The sequence below is a fragment of the Camelus ferus genome, chromosome 7 (assembly GCF_009834535.1).
Source record: "Camelus ferus isolate YT-003-E chromosome 7, BCGSAC_Cfer_1.0, whole genome shotgun sequence".
In the NCBI taxonomy this organism is placed as follows: domain Eukaryota; kingdom Metazoa; phylum Chordata; class Mammalia; order Artiodactyla; family Camelidae; genus Camelus; species Camelus ferus.
This window is the reverse complement of record NC_045702.1, coordinates 76,071,448-76,091,298: the sequence shown is the minus strand read 5'-3', so window position 1 is coordinate 76,091,298 and position 19,851 is coordinate 76,071,448. Positions and strand designations below refer to the sequence as shown.

Sequence of the window (19,851 nt, the reverse complement as noted above, 5' to 3'; positions counted from 1 at the left end):
TTCCCTGGTTGCTTTTAATAGTCTCTCTTTAATTTTTGTCATTTTAATTATAATATGTCTAGGTGTGTGTATTCCTTTTAGAGTTCATCCTGTGTGGAACTCTATGGGCTTCCTGGACTTGGGGACTTTTGCCTTTTCCAAGTTGGGAAATTTTTCAGCCATTATCTCTTCAGATATTTTCTCCAGCCCTTTTTCTGTCTTCTGCTTTTGAGATCCCCTATAATGCAAGTATTAGTGTGCTTGATGTTGTCCCAGAGGTCACTTAAACTGTCCTCATTTCATTCTTTTTTCTTTTTTCTGTTATGCAGTAGTGATTTCCTCTACTGTGTCTTCACTCACTGATCTGTTCTGCCTCATTTAGCCCACTGTTTCTTCCTTGTATATTTTCCATTTCAGTTTTTATATTTTTAAACTGTATTTGTTTGTTCTTTATATTTTCTAACTCTTTGTTGAAGACTTCTAACTTCTCGTTTTTATGTATCAATTCTCACAAGTTGTCTGATCTTTATGATCATTACTCTGAACTCTTTCTCAGGTAGATTGCCTGTCTCTGTATCACTTAGTTCTTCTTCTGGAATTTTATCTTATTCCTTTGTCTGGAACCTATTCCTCTGCCACCTCAGTTTATCTAAATTTCGATTTGCATTTTTGTTTTATTCTATTTGGTAGCTTAGTTACCTTCGAGAAGTGGCTCTCTGTGGGAATCATCCTGTGCATCCCAACATTGCATTCCCCTCTCATCAAGGGGCCAGCTGATCCCAAGGTACAGTCTGGCCTGCATTTGTGGAATCAGATTGTGGGATCCTTATTTTCTTGCTTCTGGCATCTGCCCCCTGGTGGGTTGGCCTGGTTTAGGGATTTCTGTGGGGCTCTTGGTGAGAGGGGCCAGTGCCTGCCCACTGATGGGTGGAGCTTGGTCCTGGCCCTCTGGTGGGCAGAGCCCTGTGTAGGGACTTGTCTAGAGGCTGCTGTGGGCTTAGGAAGTCTTCAGGCAGCCTGTCTGCTGATAGGGGTGGGCAGCTGTGTTCTTGTTCAGCTAGTTGTTTGGCCTGAGGCATCCCAGCACTGGAGCCTACAGGCTGTTGGATGGGGCCAGATCTTGGTGCTAAGGACCCAAGCCAGATAGCCTCAAGGAAAGAGTGAGGTCTCTCTCTCTTTCCTCCAAGCCTGTGGAGCTTCTGCAGTTAAGCCAAATGCTCTTAGAGGCTTCTCTTCCTGATGGCGGGCCCCTAGGCTGGGGCTCAGAACTCTCACTCCTGTGGGAGGTCGTCGGCAATATAATTATTCTCCAGTTTGTGGGTTTCCTACTCTGGGGGATATGCGATTTGATTATACTGTGAGTGGCGCCCCACCCCCCACCCCCCCATCTCGTTGTTACCTTGATGACTTTAGATGTAGAAGATCTCTTTTGGTAGTTTCTAGTCTGTTTTATCGATGGTTGTTCGGCAATTAGTTGTGATTTTGTTGTGTTCATGGGAAGAAGGGAGCTCAGTGTCTTTCTGCTCTGCTATCTTAATCCAGTAATCTGACCTCTTTCTTTTGAGAGGTCTAGGGACAGTATAATTGTCATTCCCATACAGAAAATATGGCTGTTTTCCTCTGTTTTTTTGTTGTTGTGGTGGTGGGTTTTTTTTGGTTTTTTTTGGTTTTTTTGCGTCGGAATTCTTCAGTTTTACTGTTCTGGGGTTTTCACCTTATCTGACACACTTTGTGCTTGCTGAGTCTGAGATGTATGCTCTTTATCAATTCTGGACAATTCTCAGCTATTATTTCTTCTCCCTTCCTCAAATAGTAGATTGGTTAGATCTTCTCATTCTGTACTCTAATCTTCAACCTTTCCTCATGCCAGCAATTGTAAACTTTTTTTTTCCCTCTAGAGGAAACTGTTTTTAAGATGGGAACATTTTTGTTTTGTAAAGCCCTTTGAAACCATATTTCATGGGAAGGTCTTTGAGAACTGATCTTAACTTTGTAAAAAAGACCTAGTTAGAATAAGTCATCTGTTGTGAGAGAGTATTTGTTAATCAGTTTGCTTGTTAAAATTCTAAAGTCTGTGTTAGACATCTTTTTCTTTGAAGATGGTTATAACTGCAGTACAACCCATTTTGTCATATTGCTTTGTAGAAATATGTGATAATTAACAGTAGAGATCCTTGGGAAACTTTATTAAATCTCTTAGCCAGTCATGATTATAAAATACATGAGTGTAGAAGCAGAAATGTTAAGACGTAGACTGATGCTGAGCTTTGTTAGGAGAATCACAGGTGAACAGAGAGGGCCAGAGGTGTGATGGCAGTATCACACGTGGTGTATCAGGGTGCACTCACTTACCAGTCACTACTGGAGTCCTGAGGAAACAAGTTCATGGTAACCACTCACCAGAACTGTGAGGAGTTGAGGATTAACCTCTATTGACTGCCTACCATGTACACAGTTACCATACCAGGGAATTTATCTACCATCTCTTTTATCACAACCTTCTTACTATCATTAGAGGTCCAGAGAAGTTGTCACTGGCTTGAGTTCTTGTGAATTTTTAAGTGATGGAACTGATATTCACACCTCACTCACAGCCTTTCTACCAGAAAACTGCGTGTTGTTTGGACTTAGATTTTTATTCTAGCTCTTCAGCCCTAAAATAGAGTTAGGCATGACTCGCTTATATCTTGGACATTTTACTTTGTTATTCTTTAGTAAATTCTCTCATGGTGCCTGGGGTTGGGGAGGGATGGGGTGGGGTTGGGGGTTAGACATATGACCCACTTTTCCAGCATCCACTTTCTCTTTCCTTTATTTCTTTCTCTTTATAAATTAATACTTTATTTCATTAGGCATAAATATGGTACCCAATTGAAAAAGCATGAAAGGAGTATTAGGAATTTTTGAGAAGTTAATTTCTCTCCTCGATCATCAGTCACTGTGTTCCTTTTCCTGAAGAGAACTATTTTGATCAGTTTCTTGTTGCTTCCACCAGAAATAGTCTGTTAGCATGAGGTGCATGCTTTGTATCTGTAAAACAAATGGTGCATGCTATACACAAACACTCTTTACCTTTGTGTTACTAAGTGGCATATCTTCCATATTAGGACATAGAGAACCATCTCATTATTTTGGTGTAACAAATTTGTTGAAAGATAATTCACATACCATAAAATTTCAAAAGTACAATTCAAACATTTTTCAGGGCACTTACAGAATTGTGCAGTCATCACCATCCACCTAGTTTTAGAACATCTTTATCACTCCCTAAAGAAATTCTGTGCACTTGAGCAGTTTCCTCCAACCCCCACCACCTCCTCAGCCATAAGCAGCTACTAACCTACTTTTTCTCTATTCTGGGAATTACATATAAATGAAATCCTACAGTATGATCTTTAGTGACCGGCTTCTTTGATTTACTATAATGTTTTCAAGGATCATCCTTGTAGCATTTGTCAGGACTTCCATTACTTTTTACTGTTGAGTAATATTCCATCATATTACTATTTTATTTTTCCATTCATCAGTTAATGGACGTTTGGAATATTTCTGGCTTTGTCTATTATGAATAATGAAGGTATACATATTTATGTGCAGGTTTCTGTTTTGATGCATGTTTTGGCTTCTCTTGGGCATATAACGCGGGAGTGGAATTGCTGAGTCATATGGTAACTCTGTTTAACCCTTTGAGAAAATGCCTTTAGTTTTTCAAATGTTTTTCAGAATGGCTGCACATTTTCCTTTCTCATAAACAGTGTATGAGACTGCAGTTTTTGTACATCCTTGCCATCCCTTGTTATTATTTCTTTTTGATTGTTGTTATCCTAGCAGGTGTGAACTGGTGTCTCATTGTGGTTTTGATTTTTGTTTTCTGATGGCTAATGATGAATATCTTTTATAGGAGTTTTAAATAGTTTTAGCTCTTAACATTTAGATCTTTGATCTATTATGAGTTTATTTTTGTGTATAGCGTGAGTTTAGAGTCCAGCTTTATTCTTTTGCATGTGGATATTCATTTGTCTCATCACCATTTGTTTTAAAAAACTATTTTCTTATTGAATGCTCTTGGAACCTTTGTAGAAAAGTCATTTGACAGTAATATGAAGGTTTATTTCTGGACTCTCAGTTCTACACTGTCTTGATTACTGTACCTTTGTAGTAAATTTTAAATCAGGAAGCATGAGTCTTTCAGTGTTCTTTTTCAGTATTGTTTTGGCTATTCTTGGTCTTTGCATTACCATATAAATTTTAGGAATGGCTTGTCAGTTTCTGTAAAAAAGCAAAGTGGTATTTTGACAGGGATTGAATTGACTCTGTGGATCAATTTGGGGCATATTATCATCTTAACAGTTAAGTATTCAATCTATGAACATGGGATGTCTTCCTATTTATTTAGATCCTCTTTGATTTCTTTCAGTAATGTTTTTATTTTCATAGTATATGTTTTAAAGTTATTTTGTTAAATTTATTCCTATGTACAGTTGACTCTTGAAACAACATGGGTGTGAACTACATAGGTCTACCTATATGTGGATTTTCTTCAATAGTATGTACTACAGTACTACACAACCCACAGGTTGAATCTGTGGATATGGAGGAGCCATGGATGTGGAGGAACTGCATATACGTTGTGCTGACTATATAAGTTATAATCGAATTTTCAATTGTACCCAAACCCTCAAATTGTTCAAGGGTCAAATGTATTTTATTCTTTTTGATGCTATTGTGAATGGAGTTTTCTTAATTTCATTTGACTCATTCTTTTTAGCGTAGTCATGTTGTATGCATATACGTTAATCTGTCATCATGTTATTAACAAGTCTCCCATTGATGGATGTCTAGATCCCAATATATTGCTACTTGCAGGCATTGTCATTGTGATTTTATCAGTAAGGTGAATTCCGGTAAGGAGGCATGCTGAGCCAAAGGATATTCAAATATTGAAATCATTTGTCAAATATGAAATACCATCCCTGTTTATAATTTTACAACTAAAACTTCCCATAGTGGGCTTTATAGAAAAATGTTCCAAACTGTGAACATTAACTGAAAGTTAGTGAAAATTAACTGAAAGTTAATTTTATTTACTTGTAATAGTAATGATATGCAAAAATAGGTTCATGCTGCTAAAATATTGTCTAAAGCAGCCCTGTCCAGCTATATGTGCTTATGGCTGTTGAGCACTTAAAATTAGGCTGGAGTGACTGAAGAACTGAATTTAAAATTTTATTCTGGGTTAGGGGCATAGCTCAGTTGGTAGAAAAGCGCCTATTATGCAAGCGGTCCTGAGTTCAATCCCCAGTATCTACATTAACAAATAAAATTCAAAAACATGAACATAAAAAAAGACGACTGCTCTAAGTAAAATTTTATTCTGTTTAAAATAATTTGACTAGTGGCTATTGTATTATATAATTATAGTTGCCTTCTTATTTAAAGCTTGTGGAGGTTTGCAGAAGCCTTGTCCAGTGGTACATCTTGCATTATTTCCTGCACAGTATGAGGCAATCATTAGTGGTTATAGTAAGTTTCATCAATATATAGGTCTCAGTAAACAAGTTTTTTTTTTTTTAAGCAGTTTACTCTGCACCAACTGGGCTTCAGACTGCCTTCAAACAGAGCTTTTAAGATAGAAACACAGAGTCCTTAGTTTGCTAGTTCTTATATGTATATCTTATCCTAATGTAAAAGATAGGCTTATATGAGGTGTTCATACATGTGTATTCTCCAAAATCTGTCTTTGAAATTTATGAGATTATGTTGGTGATTATACGGTGGGTCATTGCCTGTAGATCATGAACCAGGAAGGCCAGAATATGTCAGTGGCTTGACTAACCTTGTGTATTGGCTTTTACTTAGGCTCTGTTCTTGGTACTTTAATCCTTCATTTTTCCTTGGCTCTCTCACATGCTTCAAAAGGCACTAGCTACCAACTGCTCATGACCTCTGCTTCTGTTTGCAGCCCAAACCTTTAATTTTTAGGTATAGATTCCATATACCAAGCAGTCTGCTGTATTTCTGCAGTGCTGGGTGTCCCACATGCCCTTCACACTCTGATGAGCTGAAACAGAAGTAAGCTTTCTCTGAAAACTGTCCCTCCTCCTCCTCCTTGTGCTCTGTTCTTGGTCCAAATTAATGGTAACACTGTCTTATTACCAGAAATCTTGGAGACAGAGACACCCACCTGCAGCAAATGAATTACTGAGTTGTGAGTTTAGGTACTTATCCCCTCCTTGGATTCCTCACTAGTTTCCCTGCTTCTGGCTTGTATCCTTTCTCCCCATTCTACACACCAATTCCGTATGCTCTTTGCAAAGAGCTACTCTCTGGCCCTAAAACTATTTCAGTGGCTCCTACTTGCCTTAAGGATAGAGCCCCAGTTCCTTAGAACAGTAGATTATGCCTCTTATTGGCTGACTGCTGCTGAATGTCTTGCCTGTTTTCAGCCACACTGGGCTATTTGAAGCCTTTGTGCCTCTGGTCACCCTGTTTCCTGGGCCTTGGGCATTCTCCTCTGCCCCCTGTGCCTCATTCTGCTGTCTCTACGATCACCCCCAGCGTGTAGGCCTTTCTGGCTCAGCCCTCTGCCACCTCCCCTTCCATAACAGCACTCGGAGCAGTTGATCATCTTCTCTCTCGCTTTGCTAGACCGTACAGCCCTCAGTGCTGGGCTCCTTTGTGCCCTGGGTTACATCCTGGTACATGCTAGACACTATTCTGAGTATTTGTGGAATCAGTGGGTGTCATTTTTATATGCTTTTGAACTCTTTGGTTTAAACTTTTCTATTTTTTCTTTCTCCACTTAAGTAGTAATAACATTTTCTGCCAGGTCCCACAAATGTTTCATAAAACATTAATAATACTAGTGACATAAGTATATAGCCCTGCCGTATAGAGGTTGTTAGGTGATCAGTCAACTTCTTTGTTGTCTAAGGCACCGTTTAGTTGGGAAGCGGGTCTGATTTACTTACATCTTCGTTAACTTTTAGTTCACTGTGTTCAGTTTTGTAGAAAACACTGCAGTCTTAGAATATAAGACCTTAAGACTATGAGAATGATAAGAATGTAAATCTCTGGCTTGGAATTAGGATTGTCTCTGTTAGAGTTTGGGAATTCAGGGGGTTTTTTGTTTGTTTTTTAAACCTGCCTGTCCCCAAAGGAGAATTGGCTCTCATTCTTACTACCCAGTTTCTTAATTCCTGTGGTTATTTCATTTATTTAAAAAAACCCAAATCTCAATGTTGAGGCCAAAATCTGTTAATTTAACATGAACTACTCTGTTACAGATTGAGAACTTGGCAGCTATATTCATTTTCTCTTGCTGCATAACAAATTACTACACACTTAGCAGCTTAAAACAATACCTGTTTATTAACTAACAGTTCTGTAGGTCATAAGTTAGGGCTGTACAGCATGACTGGATTCTCACTGAACTGAATTGAAGCTGTTGGCCAACACTGCAGTTCTTGTTTGGGGATAGGAGCCCTCTTTTAATATCCCTGGTTATTTTCAGAACCCATTTCCTTGCATTGAAGTCCTCGTTATCCTTCTGGCTGTTGGCTGGGGACCACTCTCACTCCTTGAGGCCACCCACAGCTCCTTGCCCTGTGGCCTTAATGAGTAGTTCAGGATATGAATGTTTTCTTTTTTCAGTCTAGCTGGAGCATGTCCGTGACTTCTGTGACCAGCCAGAGGAAACCTTCTACTTTAAAAGGGCTCATGTGATTAGGTCAGGCCTGCCCAGTGTAGCTATTCTTTTGCCATATAACATAACATAACATAATTACAAGAGTGATTTCTAAGCATATTCATGGGGCTACCCACACTCAGAGTAACAGAGAATTATTCATGGTGAGGGTCACTGGGCCTCACTTTAGAATTCTGCCTACCACAGCAGACACTTCACCTTTAGGTTTGATTTATGCAAAATTCTGAAATTCTCTTTTTATTAGAGAGGAATACATGAAACCATTGTGGCTTTTTCCTCCCTAGCTGTGTGACTTTATGCAGTGCTACAGCAGCTACCCTTTTTAGATAAGTTAGTTTGAGAGAAAGTATATATTGATTGATTCTATCCTTCAGTAGAAATGCCATATTGCATATTTCTCAGACTGACAATTACCAACCAAGAAGAGGGGCGTGAGAAGGAGGGTGGTAGGAATAGAGTGAGTTTTAGATGAGGTGGTGGACATAGGAGGAAAAAAAAAGAAATTTGACTTTATGTGACTTCCATGGAATACTACCTGAAGAAATTGATTTGGAATTCCTTTTCTTTATGTTTTGATTAAAGATTTAACTGAATTAATTTCTTAAGTTGTGTCAGTTGCCATTTAAGCTAATAACAAAGGAAACTACTTCTTTTTCAGCCAAATGTGAAGTTTACTTGTCCTTTACTCTGCTGGAATAGGAAAGAAACAGCAGCTGGAAGGAAATCAGAACTCCCATCTGGTTGCCATGACAATTTAGAGCAGATGGTGCATGCACTTTGCTAGGCTTGTTCAGTTTTCCCTCTCTTTTCTGATAGAGCAAATGTACATGAAAGATATAATATGAAGTAGATAAGCATGATAAAATAATCTTAGTATTCTAATGTTATAAAGAAAAATACTGTGTTTTTTAGTAACTATTTTTATGATAGCCCTGTTTGGAGTAATGATTAGAATATTTAGTTATGTTTTATTTAGGGCTAAATAAATATAGTTCTTTGTGAAAAATATGAATGACTAGTTGGAATTTTGCTTTCTAAGTTTTTTTTTCCAGTCACTGAGGTGGTACATTTATGTTATATATACACATTTTTAAATTACGAGTGTCTTATGTAAACTTTGGACAGTTAGATAGACTCTCAGTCTATTTTTACAAAACCATGTATTACTTTTCACTGTGAACGTACTGGGGCAGTTGTAGAAGACCATGCATACAGATTGCTTAAATCTAAATGTAGATACTTTTGCTTTTTCTTGGAAGCATGTACTTTATTGAGGTGTAGAGTAAGGGGGAGAGGTTATAGCTCAAGTGGCAGAGTGCATGAGATTCAGCCCCCAGTACCTCCTCTGAAAATAAATAAATAAACCTAATTACCTCCCTCCTCCAAAAACCCGTAAATAAAGCCACTTTTAAAAATGTGGAGTTGATATTAAAACATATTATACAGTTGTACAGGCTTTCGTTTTTTAAAAAATAGCATTTTGAGGTGTATAATTCACATACTGTACAACTTATATATTTGAATTGTGCAATTCAGTATTTTTTAGTGTAATCATGTGGCTGTGTAACCATCACCACATGAGAACATTTCATCCCTCCTGAAGGAACCCCATACCTACTGACAGTCAGTCTCCATTTCTGTCCTCTCTTTCCCCTACTTCCAGCCCTAAACAACCATTAATTTATTCTATCTCTACAAATTTGCCTGTTCTGGACATTTTGATATAAAATGGAATCTCAATTTTGACTAGCCACATTTTAAGTGCTCGGTATGCACATGGGGCCAGTGGCTACCATATCAGACAGCAGAGTTCTAGATGTTTTGATATGATAGCTAGTCAGAATATTACGTCAACATTACTCAACTTCCTCTGTATTTTAGGGTGCCCTGACTCATCCCTGTAACTTGATAGAACTGGCTTTGGGGAAGCTATCAGCTTGGCCCTCACTGAGATCAGAAGGTTGAGAATTTTCTTAAGCGACATGCAGCTCACTCAATGGGTAAAGAAAAATTGAGAGACACACATTATAGTAAAGATACCTGAGCCTCTCAAATGAGAGCAAGTGGGCCCGTGAAAACTAGAATCTCTCCTTCCTTATCACAGGTACAGTCTATTCCACTGAGGTAAAGCTGTATCTCGCAAATACTGCTGGTGCAGTGGTACTCAACATGGGCAAAGTTTTGTTCCCAGTGGATTTGTCAATGTCCAGACACATTTTTGAGAGTCACAACTGACGTGTAGTGTAAAGTGATTGTGCTCTACAGTGCACGAGACAGCCCCACAGCAGTGAATTTCCTGGCCCAGTGTCAGTGGTGCCGAGCACAGCAGGTCCCTGCACTGGTGGGACGAGGTCCTCCAGTCCTTCTCTTTGCTTCCGTTGTTACATAGTCTCTACCGGGGATATAATGTGGTGATGTTTTTTGTTTGGTTTTTGTTTCTGTTTTTTAAATTTAGAGAATCTGTTCATTTTTTCATATGAAATTTCTAAGGAAGAACTAGCCATCTTTGAAAGTATTTCTAATTGAACACATATGTTGAGTAGATTCTACCCATGCCCCCGAGGAATGAGTTGTGCAGACCTTTTCTCTAACCACTCCTCTCCTATTCCTCAGACCTCTCTTTCCCCTAGACCACTTTACTTTCAGTAAAGGCATATCTGTCAACAAGAAGATGAGCATTGGCAAGGCTGCCAAAAAGATGATTGCACTTCTGTAAGGTCTGCTGTGAGCTGTGGATGTTTTTGCGGTGATGTAGGTGTTTGATTGTGATGATTCCCTTTCAGGGCTGCATCATGAGGAGTGGTTAATTCTGAATGTTACACCACCTTTGTCCTAAATCTGTTACCCTGGGAGCTGTAACTTTTTGAGTCTTCATAGCTTCTAGCAAAGAAGGAATCAGTACAAGTCATTTTTAGATTATAAGCATTCTTTGGTTGTCCTGCCAGGGGTAATCATACTTGGCAGTGTTGCCTTCTTTGGATTATGATCCCCACCCCATCCTCATGACTGCTTTGTGTTTCTGCCGCTTCCCTTCATTACTGTGGCACTTCGAGTTTTTGGAGGCAAACCACATAAATGAGCTGTCTTAGGCCAAAAGCAGAGTAGTAAAGGCTCTTTGGGGACTCTTAGAGTTAGCAAGAGTTTAGAGGTCCAGCTTAGAAAGGGGTGGTGGTCAGGGCAGCTCCTTTCACCCTGCCTCTTCCTGGCAGCTAGAGTGAGCTCGCACCTGTGATGGCTGAGCTCCTCTGGTGAGGCCCCAGGGCTCTGTGCCCTGGGCTGTACCACAGTGAGGAGAGAGGCTCTGGAGCCAGCCTTTCACTGCACAGGGAGCAGCAGGGTTTCAGAAGATGCTTTAATAAGGGGAGCGGTAGTATTGGGCAAGCCAAGAGAAAGTGGCAGTTATCTACCACATCGCTGCCTGTGCGTTCCCCTTGCTTCCCAAGCTAGAGACCTTCTGCTCATCCTCCTGAGAGTGCCTCTGGGAGCAATCCATCATCCTAACCTCCTTGCCCCTAGGTATCTGTTCCCTCCCCACTTTTTACCCTCAGAGAAGTGGCCAGCTCTGGGAGAATAGCAGTGGTCCCATTGTTAGGGCAGCTTGCTGCTCAAGGGAGCTTCTGCATACAGTTGAGACTTTAGGTTCAAGATTCTCTATTGGGAGAGACATGGTTAGAAATAGCAGTTATATTTTTTAAGTGAGAGCGTGATTTTGTAAAATTGCATTATGAAGGTCTTATTTCTAAGCAAATGTATTTAATATGTGCTTGAATTATTCTAGATATCTGAAAAGGTTTACTTCTGTAACTTCTTAAGTTTTTTGTTTATTTTTAGTATTATTGCTTTTTCTATCTTCTGTAAAAAAAAAAAAGCATACTATACATTTAGCCTTCCTGTGATAATTAAAGATGACCACTGCAAAACTTGCATTGTATGAATTATATTTACATTTTACTACAGTGGGTGTTTTCTTTGTTTAATTTCCAATTTGGGGCAGTGTCCTTAATAAGCAAAGTTGATAACTGAATTCCTTAATGAAAATAATCATGTATCATTTACAGTACATATTAATCAGCTTTTATGAATTATCTAGGAACCTAACCGCATTCCTCCTGTTTCTATGGGAATAGGAATTCTGATTTTAAAATAATGGAAAGTAAGCCCCTTCATAAGTCTAGGGTTGTTTTCATCTGTCTTTTTATAATCTCTGTGGGATGTGTTCTAACTAATAAAGCTGTGTATCATGGGGAATGGGATACTCTCTTACTTCACTTACATTTCATAGTATCAGAACTTGAGAAATACTAAAGGTCTGAGTGAAGATGTGCCTGAAAAAATATTCCTCAGTCAATAAAGGTAGTTCTCCCCCACCCTTCTCAGCTTGTAAAAGTGGATGAAGTAATGTTAATCAGCATCTCTTCTTAGTGTGTGGCAAGTCGTTCCCCCCCTGCCCCCATATTGAGAAACTCTCAAGTGTGTCCATAATAATGCAAGATTTACTTCTAAGTAAATGGGAATTTTCCTCCTCTGTTTCAGGCCGGAGCCTCAGCAGAAAGCTCCCTTGGTTCCTCCACCGCCGCCGCCTCCACCGCCACCACCTCTGCCCGACCCTACTCCCCCAGAGCCAGAGGAGGAGATCCTGGGATCAGACGATGAGGAGCAGGAGGACCCCGCAGACTACTGCAAAGGTGATGTACTTGCCTTGCTGGGCCCCCTGTGATTTGTTGGAGGAAGAAACAGGAAGGTTAATGATGCCAGCTGCTCAGTGTTTATTAAGTTGGTGTCAATATCATTTAAAATTTTTAGCTCATTAAGTATATAGAATGATATCAGAGAATGTAATAGATATCAGAAGGAAAATTTGTAAGAGATAGGAAATATACACATATGTATATACATACTCTGGGTACTTTCAAGAGAATTTAAATCTGTTGATAGAATTAAAGATAGTATAAAATAGGACAATTAAAGTTTAAAACATAATAAGCCATCTCAGACAAGCATAGAAAATAGAGGGTGCCAGACTCCTAAGCGGAGCCAATTTAACTGCATTGGACTGTAAGTTTTGTGGCTGCTAAGACTGACAAGGAACTGTTCCTTTCTCTGCGTAGCACTGAATTTCATTGTCTGTGGAGAGAAAGCCTGCCCATTTATTTGCAGAGGCAGACTTTTCCCTGGCAGTGTACTCAATGAAAAAGACATTCTGTAGGTTCTGCCATTGTGTGACATAGTGGATTGTGTTTTCAGCTGTGATTTCACAGAATGCATAAAAATTATTCAAATGGAGTTTCCTTGTATTGATGCTTCATAAAGACCAAGGCTACATAGCTAGCTAGACTCCTGAAAGGCAAGCGTGTCATGTCATGTCATGTGATGGCTGTTGAGAATATGATCCAGACTCTGTGCAGACCCGACTCTGAGAATCTAGGAGAAAGGAAAGGCGATCCATTGGGCTGCCTCTTTGTTATTTTACTCATTTGGACTCTGATTGCCTCTAGCAGAAAAGTATCACACTCCGGAATTCTTAGCTTCTGAACAGTTGATGAGACATTTATTTGCTACAAATTAAGGAAACTATAAATCAGATTCTATACAGGCAAAGAATAGATGGCAGGAGATGCACACATGTTCAGGCCATGAAGCATTAATGAATCTTTGGCTCTGTTGGATCTTAGTATCAATTTATCTAGTTACTGCAGGCCATTTGTGTGTTGTTTTAGGAACAGTGTACTTTTTAGTTAACTGTTAAGTGGAAAAGGAAATCATTCTGCTATGAAAGTTTAAGAAGTAATCTTTCACTCTAACCTGATTCTTCCATGGGTGTGGATTTCTACACATAGAATCAGTGTCTTCCTTAGGAAATGAAATATTGATCTTTAGCATTTGTATGAGTTGTGATGATGACCCCAAAGGTCAGAAGATTCAGAGACAGTTTGGAAGGATGAAAAGAAGATGTTTTTCATTCTCCCTCTTAACCTGCATTTCTTGGTTTGGAAATAAAATTATTTGAAGAGGAAATAAGGACAATTGGCTTTTGATTTTGCTGCTTAGGCCAAAGCATTGTGTTGGTCTGAAGGAACCGTTCTTTTCTGTAAATAGGCTCCATCATGCTGGAATGAGAACTTTGTCTCACACCTGGTTCTTCACTATGTGGTCAGGAGATTTAGTAACCATACCCTTATCTCTTTACCACCTCTGTGTGTTACCAGTAGATGTAACCAGTGTCCAGGTTCTTGTCCCGTCCCAGAAAGAATTCAGAGACAGGACTTGGAGGTTAAGAAAGTAAAGTGAGGATTTATTAAGGGATAGATGTACACTCTCAAGGGGAGAGAGGGCAGGCTCAGGTGAGTAGCTGCCCTGAGTTTCTCTGGTAAGTTGGTTACATAGAGTGTAAAAGTGAATGGGTGGAATATTCATTGGGGAGGGACGAGTTTGGGGTCGTATTCCCTGAGGGGTACTTCTAATCTGCAAGGCTAATTTTATGGAAATGAGGGCATAATGAGCAAAAGGTTACATTCTGATGCTGGAGATTCCTGCCTTGTTCCATCTTTCTTTGTCGACCTCCAGACTGCTCATCACCCCACAGGGTGTGACTGCTTATCAGCCCAGAGGTTCCTGCTTTTTTCCCTCTGCCCTGGGACCCCTGGTGCTTACATGATGTAGGGTTTCCTGCACTTGGCCTGTGTCCTACTTTCCCTGTTCATATCTAGCTATCTGCTTGTTGTAACATGTGGATCAGCACAGTAGACCCCTCGGACTGATGTATATAGGGGTATGATTGAAGGTTTCCCCAGTCAGGGTTGATTCTAGGTAACTGTTCACTCTAAACATCTTGGAATATAAAGGTGAGCCTCACTAAGACATGTTGGAGATGGTAAAGTTCTTTTCTTGCGCACACGCCTACACACACACACACACACACACACACACACACACACACACACACACACAGAGCTTGAGTAGGTAACGTGGGCCTCTAGTCAGCATTACATGTGACAGATGCCTTACTCTATGAATATAGACCATAACAATTTAAGATAACTGACATAAATGTGTTCGAGGAGCCTGTGGAATTATTGAGGAATATTTGGGAAAAGAACTCTGGAATTTCCTCCCCCTCCCCTCACCCTCATGAATGGAATAGAATAGATAACTTTCCCTTCAGAGACAGTTGAGTTTAAGTTACCAACATGACGCTTTATCACGTCTGAGTACTTTAGTACATTTTGCCTGCAGTCAAGCACATTCTCCTGTGTAACCACAAGGCAGCTGTCAGGGTCAGGATCAGGAAGTTAGCGTGGATGTAGTTCTGCCGTTCATTACTCAGGCTGCATTACTCAGTATTGCTGTTTATGTAAAACTGATCCATTGCAGAATCACATAGCATGTTGTTTTCTTCTTCCTTTAATGTGGAATAGTTCCTTAGTCTTTTCTTGGCTTTCATGACTTTGACATTTTTGAAGATTATAGGCCAATTATTTTGTATAATGTTTCTCAGTTTGGAATGTCAAAAAAGTGTTGTTCTGTGAGAAGTGTTCTTTTCCTTGCCTCCTATCAGGTGGTACAGGGTTTTGATTTACACCATACAATTGATGTCCATCACTTGTTTATGGTGGTGTCTGCCAGGTATCTGGGCCATAAAGTTAACCTCTCCCCCTGGTAATTAATAAGTATTTTATTGATAGTTACACTGAGGCTTTGTAAATATCCCTTTGTCAAGAATTTACTTCTTCCTCTGCTTTCTTTCTCTCCCTCTGTCCTATCTATCCCTCCCTTCCCTCTGTCTGTCTACCTCAGATGGGCTCATTCGTGGATTTCTCTATTATTCAGTGGCTTATAATCAGTTACTCTCCTTGTTTTTTTGGATGCTTAGATTATCCCGAATTTAACCTTGGGGGTCCCTTCTGGTTGATTCTGTGTCCCTTTGAAAAGTTCCTGTCATTCTTTAAACCCTTTCTTTTAAATAAGATATTCCTGGTTCATCTTGTATTTTTCCCTAATCAGCTCTTTCCCCAGGAACTCTGGTTCCTTTTAGTGGAGAACAGTATTTAGAAAACAAGATCTGGGCGTTAAGTGTGATTATTACTATTGGGGTGTCATTGCTTCCAGATCTCTTAGCACAGAGCTAGGGACAGACAGACAGACACACAGACACATACACACACACACTCTTTTATGTTTATATATATTCTATATATTTATTTCTGTTTTTATTGTGAATGTTTTAAAATCCACAAGTTTAATATGATATCTCATTTCACTCTTACCAGGGGATTCAGCCAGTTTTCTCCTTATTTTATCTGTAGATTCTTTCTTTGACTGTAAGTGACTAGGCCATCCTCATTATGTTTACATATTTGATTCATTTCCTTGTATGTAATGAGTCACCAGTTTCTGTCACTACTATTTTTGACATTTCTCCCCTTTCTTCATTACCTAGCTTGTGCTCAGACATCTTTCATTGCTTGATGCTATTTAACGGCTGTGGACTGAATTGTTCAGGAAGTGGGAAGGGGAGCGATGGCTTTCACAGTCTAGGGGTATGTTTTACTTAGTCTTTTGAGGTGTCTTGTCTGTCTTGTCATATCACCTTTCATTTTCTTTGACTTCATTCCTGGGGAACCTCTGCCTTACCAGCCGCTTTGCAGTACTCCCAAAGTTAAATAAAACATCAACAAAACCAAAATACACCACATCTTTTCTCTCTCTTCACAGGGGACATTTTTGTTCACCATAGGGATTATGTATTTGGGGGGCAGAGTGTGGCAGATCACCTGGAATCCCATCCCCCAGCAGTAGCTGCAGTGAGCATTTGGATCCTTGACATTCTGAATCGTTCATGACCAACCAAATTGTGTCTTAAGTTTTTTCCTTCTTTTTACTTCTTTACTTTTTAAGTCTTTCCTTATTCAAAATTTGTGAAACTTCTGCCTGTTTAACAGAAGGGCCACTATTTAAAGTTCTCGTACTGCTAACGTGTTGTTCATTGCTCTTTTCTACTGGCCGTAGCCGTCTCTGTGGACTGGGGCTCTCCTTTTCCTTTCTTTGCAGCCAGCATGTTCCTGCCTACGAGTCCAGGCGGAGTATGGACTTTGGAGTCTGAAAGACCTTGGTTCAAAACCTGGCCTAATCACTTCCCAGTTCTGTATCCTCGGATGCAAGTTCCTTTTGCTTTAGGCTTTAGTTTTTGCATCTTTGATACAATGTAATCTTCCTATATAATGTAATACATAACAGCATCTACCACCTACAATTTTAAGAAGAATAAAGTTAGATAAATTTGTGAAGTAGGTCATACTACCCAGTACAGAGAAGATTCTTAAGGAATAAATTTCTTACTTCAGTCCTGTCTTTGTTCCATTATTCTCTTCCCAGGTGTGTCCCCATCTATACTTCCACGCTGCACCCATTCACGCTGGCCCCCTTAGTGGTCTTAGCTACCTTGCTTGTGGTGGGCTTGTTTCCCTGGTCTCTGCACTGCTTTTTCTCCCTGTTTTTTTGACGTTACCTCTGATCAGTTGTCTGAGGCACGAACTGTAGCAGCCAGCTGTGTGGTTAATTTAAACTATTGCTTCCAAGCTGATAACAGGGATCAGGCACAGGGTCAGCCTGTAAACAGATAGTTCCAGGAGGCCCTTGTGTAATACTTGCTCGCTTTGTGAGTTTTGCTCTTTGTCAAGGCAAAACGTCCTCCTCTGGGGAGATTTTAGTCTAATGTTGGTTTTCAGAGTGTGACCTGTACCACCTGCATCAAAACGTTTCAGGGCTACACTCTCAATATTGAGGTGGCATCCTTGGGAGTAGGACTCAGACTCCAAGTATTTAACAAGTTCACGAGGTGTTTTTTCTGTACACTGAAACTAGGATAGGCTTGCCACCTAGTTTCATGAACCATTCCTCTCAGTCTTCAAAGCTATAACTAAGAGAAGTGACCCTTCCCTTCACTTCACACTGTTTGACTGATTCGCTGTGTCAGGGGAATTACTGCTTTGAATTCCCTTATGTTCCAAAATCTTCCCAGAACTGTCAGCACATACTTGCTTCAAGGACGAGAAAATGGTGAAAGTAGGAACATTACTTTGGTATATCATGCTGTCTGCACCGACTGACTCCTTGGAGATCCTGTTTTGTGGCTCTCCTAAGTCATTTTTAGCTAAGTTGGCACCTTGTATGGTTTATCACTGGAGACATCGATTTCAGTCATAGTTGTGGTCTGACTTGGCACTGAAAACATGTGTCATTTACTTGTGCATTCTTTGAATCCCTAATCATATCTTACTTAGGCCCCTTCCTCTATTGCCCACAGTAGTATCCACCCCACCCACCCCCCATAGCTCCGATCACAGTGTATCATCATACATTTTGTTCTGTGTTTCTTTGTGATCACCTCAGTCTGAAAGATTTCCTGTGGGCGAGGGCTGTATGTTTTGTTAACCCCATTGCATTTGAACCATCCACTGTGCAGTAAGTGGTTTTGACTGGATAAAGGAATTGTGCCTAGAGTTAAGCTTTACCTGAGGGATAGACAGTGCTGATGTTATCTGTGTGTCTGAGAAGGCACGTCAGAGTGAGGAGGTTGACGGGCTTGCTATGAGGGACACAAATGAGAGTACAGATCCTTCATTTCTGCTTTAAAGTTTCTTGAAATCATCCATAATGCCCCAGAGCTCTTAGATGTTATGCATGTCTGACTGGCATTCAGATGATTTTCTGTGGGAATTTAGGAGTATCTTCTTTAAAACATGGGATAAATAATATAAATCCTTGCACATTAGAAAAATGTCAGATGACTTTCTTATACACAAATTGCCTTTGTAATAAGTCTCAACATTTAATGTTGGTGGCTGTAAGCTCTCATTGGTTTTATTTCCCTCCCCAGAATCTGTGACTTAAGACCATTTTAAACTTCAGGTTTTTTTTTTTTTTTAAAGGAAAAAAGCAATGTGTCTTACACAAAGTTGCCTTAGAAATGATGTCATGTAGCTCAAGTATTTTATAGAAATGTGGTCTTTAGTTTCCATTCTTTTTGGTAAGAAGAGGTAACCTTTATTCATTCTTGGTTCTTCTCCTTAAAACCACTAACGCTGCATGCCTGCTTACACAGTGTTTTTAAAATTAGTTGGTTTATCTGGCTTTCTTGAAGCCTTGAGAAGAGACTCTGCTGATCTATATGAAGAAAATAGGAGATTCTCAAGAGGACTTTTTTGCATAAGCCCTCGTTACCTTTCTTTCCCGGAGACTGAGGAGATTCAGACACCTGTTGGGCCTGTTGCTGTGTGCGCCACTACTAGCAAGGGTATTTATTGATTTAGTGATCACTAAGCTTGAGTTAGCATAACTGTTGAATTCTTTGAGACTTTCTTCCATGTTAAGTGTTGTGTCTCACCACAGAGAATGTGAAGGTAAATGAGGAACAGCCCCTACTTTTTAGAAGTTCATGGCCTCGTAGACTTTGCCCCGAGAACGTGAGCCTTGCCTGTCTTGCTTCCTGCCCTGTCACTCACACCGAGAGAGAGCAGGCTATGCCTAGTGAATGTGGAGTGAATGAATGGACTAGGTTAAGAAGCTACTTGCCTTTCTTCACCTTTACTGTGTGGTTAACTAGTTATAAGAGGAGAAAAGGGAAGGTTTGTGAGGACTTAAAAGGAATGAGAGTGTACTTGGTTAGAGGTTAAAGAAAAGGCTCCATGGGAAATGTGCAGGGCCTTACCTGTTAAGAATAATTGGACTCAGGGAAAATCCTGGAGCCTGGGAGAGGTGTCTCTGAGAAGCTTTTGCTCTCCTAACAGACAGGCATGCTGTAGGTTAGGTTGAAGAGTAATTTGGGAGCATCATGGAGAGGACAAATGAGGATAAGAAATTTGTACATGAAGTAAATTAGAACATCATCTAGAAATACAGTTTTTAAAAACATGAAGAAAGGCAGAATAGGAAAAGAACCCTTGTGGTGTGATCACCTCTCTTTAAAAAATTTGTTTGGAGCAAAAGAACTGTACTAAAACGTCAGCAGTAAGGTGTGGCGTTGGGGTGGAGGTTTCTTTCTGTACTTTCATGTCTAGTTGCTGCAGCACCGTTTGTTGGAAAGACTCACCTTTACCTGTGGAATTGCCTGGTGCCTTTGTAAATAAATTCACTGTATGTATGAAGGCCTATTTTTGGACTCTTCT

The 19,851-nt window shown here is 39.9% G+C and overlaps 1 protein-coding gene across 9 annotated transcripts in view; it reads left to right on the top strand.

Annotated features, from left to right (window-relative positions):
- Positions 1–19,851, top strand: part of SRPK2 (SRSF protein kinase 2) — a 204,362-nt gene that overhangs the window by 120,210 nt on the left and 64,301 nt on the right. For all 9 annotated transcript variants that reach the window (XM_032484191.1, XM_032484184.1, XM_032484187.1 and 6 more), the window contains one exon: positions 12,221–12,372. In XM_032484191.1, coding sequence (XP_032340082.1) covers positions 12,221–12,372 — 152 coding nt within the window. The remainder of the gene's footprint in view (positions 1–12,220; positions 12,373–19,851) is intronic.